The sequence below is a fragment of the Triticum aestivum genome, chromosome 6A, assembly GCF_018294505.1.
Source record: "Triticum aestivum cultivar Chinese Spring chromosome 6A, IWGSC CS RefSeq v2.1, whole genome shotgun sequence".
Taxonomy (NCBI): domain Eukaryota; kingdom Viridiplantae; phylum Streptophyta; class Magnoliopsida; order Poales; family Poaceae; genus Triticum; species Triticum aestivum.
Window position 1 is genome coordinate 591,453,100 of NC_057809.1, and position 5,281 is coordinate 591,458,380.

General features: G+C 45.1%; 1 protein-coding gene across 1 annotated transcript; it reads left to right on the forward strand.

Moving 5' to 3' along the window:
- Window positions 1-1,720: 1,720 nt before the first annotated feature.
- Window positions 1,721-4,363, forward strand: LOC123128773 (pentatricopeptide repeat-containing protein At5g27460). Its single transcript, XM_044548870.1, has 2 exons — window positions 1,721-2,050; window positions 2,539-4,363. The coding sequence occupies exons 1-2, from the start codon at window positions 1,754-1,756 to the stop codon at window positions 3,793-3,795; spliced, it is 1,554 nt and encodes a 517-aa protein (XP_044404805.1). The 5' UTR covers window positions 1,721-1,753; the 3' UTR covers window positions 3,796-4,363.
- The last annotated feature ends 918 nt before the right edge of the window (window positions 4,364-5,281 follow it).

Consider the following 5,281-nt stretch of genomic DNA (forward strand, 5'->3'; position numbering starts at 1 on the left):
TGGGACATTAAAAATTTTGTGCACCATGTCTCTAGTGAACAATATAGTCTTCTTTTTATGGCTGACAAAAAGGCACATGTCAAATTCGAGGACGAAGAACATTGCTATGCAATTCCAAATAAAGAACATTGCAACAGAGACACACACAAAATGAAATGTGCCAGAGGGTGATTTGAAGGTACCTGAACAAAGAATGCTTAGTGTCAATTCTCATAACTACCTAGTCAATCAGCTCGATAGGTACAGAAAATGGTCTGATCTTCAACAACGAACCAAAACTTGACTTCTCTAGCACTGCCTTCTTGTTAGCATTCAGCTCCTTGTCTGCAACCTCACGGCTAGCTGAAAAGCGCGTTGAAAACGACCCATCGGAAGATTCATCATCATCCATTTTTGGATCACTGCAAAAAAAAAAGAACAAAAAGGAAATGTTCAGAACACCCATTAACAACACTAAAAGCTATAGAGAAGAATGCATGAAAATATGAAACTCGTGAAAAAATCTGAAATATACTTGGTCATTGCATGAAAATGTTGGTTGGTCATTCATTTTAGGAGGCCACATAAAAATGCAATGTAGCATCTTCACTAACTTCTGAAAGGGAAAACCTATATAGCTATCACTAACAGATATCAAATAAAAACAAACACAAACAACTACTTCTGCAATTTCCATGCAATATGGGTAAAAATCCTGGGGTAACATGTACTGCAATGCAACACAACTGCCTCCTGAACAAACACAACAACAGACAAAACTACACTAAAATCTACAACTCACAAGTACTACAAGTGCAAAAAAACCGTCTAATCATATCTCTGCATCATCAGACCTGCTACACACATAAAAACAGCAGCAACCGTCTGCATAAATCCACATGCAGTCAACGACATTGCAGCAGTAGTCGTGAGCACCACCGAAACCTGTCAAAAAAGCAGCAGCACACACACACATATACCATCACTGATGACCTTCAGCAAGGTGCAGTGCAAAGACGTGGAAGATTGCAACAAGCTTGAAACAGATGCAGTTGCGAGCACGAGATTCCGGAGAGAGTGTATGGGCTCTGGCAAAACTCCTGCTCCAGATCCAGAACAAAGACCACTGCGCCTCTCCCAAAAAATAGATGTCTACCGGCGAGCCCGCCCCTAAAACTCCGGCAAGCCAGCGATCCGCCTCCCCTAAAATAGATCGTCTGGGACGTCGAACCTACAAGATTTCTACTACGAATTTCTACTGCGGCCATTTCCGGATTATTTTGGAGAAGGATCGGAGGTACCTGTCCTGCAGATTGTCGACGTCCATGTCTTCAGCCGCCTCCTCGCGGACCTCCTCGCGCGCCTCCCCTCGTCGACCTCGCGTCAGCTTCGCCGCCCCGGGAGCTGGACGCCGCGACGACCGTCGCATCGGAGATTTGGAGCGAGCTTGGGGGAGAGGAACGAACAGAAAAAGGGAAAATGTTGCAATGTGGGTAGGGGTGAGGGAAGGGGGTGCGGGTGAGACAACCCGACCCGATAGACGCGTCCTTGTCAGCTCGCGTCGTGCGCTACACCGGGTCCGTCGGATCTCTCGCGATCGGACGGTGCGTGAGGAGATTTACGCGAGCGAGAAATCAGTTGGTTGGAAGGAAGCGTTTTCCAAATGTGTTTCATGCTCGAGGAATTGACTTTTCTCATGTAAAACCGCCGTCTAAATGGATTCAGGTTACGGACACACCCAAAGGCAGTCCACGACAGGTACCGAGCCGGCCCCATGGCCATGGCCGCCGCTGTCGCGCGCCGCCTCCTCCGCCTGCTCTCCTCGCGCTCGAACCCTAAACCCGCCTCCCTCTCCTCCTGCTCCTCTTCCTCCTCCTTCGACACTCCGGCCACCGCCGGCGAGCGCGAGGGCGACCCCCTCTCGTGGCGCCTCCTCCGCCTCCGGTCGCCGGGCGCGGCGGCCGCGGCCATCGACGGATGGGCCCAGGAGCGCGGCCGCGTCTGGCGGCCGGACCTCCAGCGTGCCGTCTCCCAGCTCCGCCGCGCACGCCGCTACGGCCACGCTCTCGAGGTCAGCGGCTTCAACCAGTAGTCCCCTCTCTGAACTCTAGTTTTAAACTTCAGGCTCTTCATCGACTGAAAATCCAGCTATTTGCCTTGTACAGTGACACTAACTCATATGCCATTTTTGAACTGAAAAATCTGATAACATGGAGATGAACCCAATTAGGCCATTCCTCGGTCGTCGCTTTACATCTTATTAGGAATAATTGCACCTTCGTTCCCCTGTTTTTATTGACTGACAGCAAGTATTGAGAGGTTAATTGCGAAGGAAGAACTGATTAACCGCAACTCTGTAAAAATTTCAGACCCTTTAAAATCTCTGCTTGCAGAGGAAGAACTGGTCAATTCAAACTCTTCATATTGTTTGATCGAAACTCTCGAGACGGGAATCTGGCACTTCTGCCGATTGGCAATTCGTGATTGTTTTAGTCCCATGTAGGCTAGAGTTGAAAATTACAACTGGCACAGCCTAAAAAAACTTCTGTTGTCCTGCAGATTTTATCATGGATGGACTCACGCAAAGAAATTAAACTATTACCATTGGATCATGCAGCTAGACTGGACTTGATTGCGAAAGTGCACGGTACTTCTCAAGCTGAGGAATATTACAACAAATTAACAAACTCTGCTTCAAGGGAAGCTGCCTCATTCCCTCTCCTCCATTGCTATGTTGCTGACAGAAATGTTCAGAAAGCAGAGTCCTTTATGGCTAGCCTGCAGAGTATTGGGCTGCCCGTCGATCCTCACTCGTTCAATGAAATGATGAAACTCTATGTTGCAACATGTCAGTATGAGAAGGTGTTCAGTGTAATCGATCTGATGAAACGCAACAACATTCCCAGGAATGCTCTCTCATATAACCTTTGGATGAACGCATGCTCTGTCTCTGATGTTTCGTCTGTACAATCAGTCTTCAAGGAGATGGATAATGATGGCACAATTGAGGTTGGTTGGAGCACATACTGTACATTGGCCAACATCTTCAAGAAACATGGACTGAATAGTAAAGCCCTGGCTTGCCTTAGGACGGCCGAAACAACATTATCAACAACACAGCGCTTAGGATATTCTTTTGTAATGACATGTTACGCTGCTCTGGGTGACAACGATGGGGTTATGAGACTGTGGGAGGCTAGTAAATGTGTCCCAGGTAGAATCCCCGCTGCTAACTACATGACTGCTATTTTATGTTTGATAAAAGTTGGCGACATTGACCGGGCTGAGTGGATATTTGGAAGCTGGGAAGCGGTGTGCAGGAAGCATGATGTGCGGGTTTCAAATGTTCTTCTAGGTGCTTATGTGAGGAACGGGTGGATTGAAAAGGCTGAGAAGCTTCATCTGCACATGCTCGAGAAAGGTGCACGGCCAAACTACAATACGTGGGAGATATTGATGGAGGGATTTGTTCAGAGTAGGCAGATGGACAAGGCTGTCAATGCCATGAAGAAAGCTTTATCTCTAATGAAGAGCTGCCATTGGAGACCTCCACTCAAACTGGTTGAGGCCATCGCAGCATTCTTCGAGGAGCAAGGAAACACGGATGATGCAAGCAGATATATTAAGCTTCTTCAAAAGTTTAACCTGACAAGCTTGCCCCTGTACAAGTCCGTGCTTCAAGCATATATTAAAGCTGATACCGTGGTGCCAACAAACATTTCCGAGATGATAGCAAGAGATGACATCGTTATGGATGAAGAAATGGACCACTTGATCATACGTGCTAGCAAGATAGATATCAGAGGCGATGTGTAACTATGAAATGTAACAGCCTGTGATCCATACACATGCTATATAGCATTTTGCTGATGTCGCAAAATAGAACTGCAGATTAGACTGAGAACAACACATGATAAAACAACATTTCATTGCTTAGCAGGCAAGCAAAGTGAATTCTTGTCTGTCATCTGAAGTGATGATTTCTCACAGAGATGACAATTTTATGCTTTTATTGTGGAGGATCTCCGTTGTATGTACTTGAGACGAGACTGAGAAATTTGGAGGGCTTCATACTTTTGTGAGAACCGGATAATGGGTTCTTATAGCTTTATTGGGATGATTAGTCATGAGCAAAGTGAATTCTTATTTCTTAACAGAGATGACGATTATATGCTTTTATTGTGTAGGATCTCTGTTGCCTGTACACGATCCTGAGAAATTTGGAGGCCTTCATACTTCTGTAAGAACCGGATTAGGTGGTTCTTATAGCTTTATAGAGATGATTAGTGGTGTACTTGTGTGTGTATTTTCCTTTTTCAAAGATTTGTTGTCTCTGAATACTGTAGTTATTCATCTTCAATATCATCCCTGGAGTTTTGTCAAACTAGGCAACATTGGTTGTACTTGGTTTGTGTTTTCTCTTTGTAATAATAAAGTGCATTGGCTAGGCGTGTCACATTAAATTCTTGATCTTGGTACAGAGTTCCGAAAGGCAATACCATTCTTCCTACTAAGAAAATTCATTATTTGTTTATAAAGAATGGTTAAAGCTCTCGCACCCGCTAACCTACTAAGGACCAAGCTCATGGCATTCTTAGCCACACTTCTTACTGGAGTAGAAGTTTAAGATGAGAAGTACTAGGCCAGCTATTGACCTACCGGAGGACCAATGGCTTCATGTCACTCCCTACCATCACCATCCAAGTTCTTTTATAAGGAGCGGTGCTTCTTTAAGCTAAAGATGAATATCTTTTTACCATATTACTTCTCCTTTTTGAAAAAACCATATTACTTCTCTGCCTTGGAATTACACAATTCCAATTTTGTACATAAGTTATTTGTGTCTCTACACACATAGGGATTGGAAATTAATAGCAATGGGCATAGGGGGCACCAGGAACTACCGATGGATCACAACATTCATTTCCTACCGACATGCCTGTCTGTCAGAATCATTCGACATGCCGCCATCTCCTGCCATCTTGAGAAAGCAACCGTTCTCCAAGCTTGGCTGGGATGGATGGCTAGAGAAAGCAGGCGTCACAGTCGCTAGATGGATCCGGAAGAACGAGATAAGGTGGCTCGTATAGTTTTATAGGGATGAGTAGTGTTGTAATTCTATGCGATACATTTTTTTTCAGGACTTGCTGTCTTTGAGTACTGTAGTTATTCATCTTCAATGTCATCCATGGAGTTTAGTGAAACTAGGCAACATTGGTTGTACTTGGCTTGCCTTTTTTCTTTGTAATAATGAATTGCATTGGCTAGGGTGTGTGTCACCTTTAAATCTTGATTTCGGCAC

What these genes read in the sequence shown, in the direction of transcription:
- LOC123128773 (XM_044548870.1), top strand. Translation starts at nt 1,754, where the DNA reads ATGGCCATGGCCGCCGCTGTCGCGCGCCGCCTCCTCCGCCTGCTCTCC. An exon ending in GCTACGGCCACGCTCTCGAG is followed by an intron (nt 2,051 to 2,538) that starts GTCAGCGGCTTC and finishes GTTGTCCTGCAG; the next exon opens with ATTTTATCATGGATGGACTC.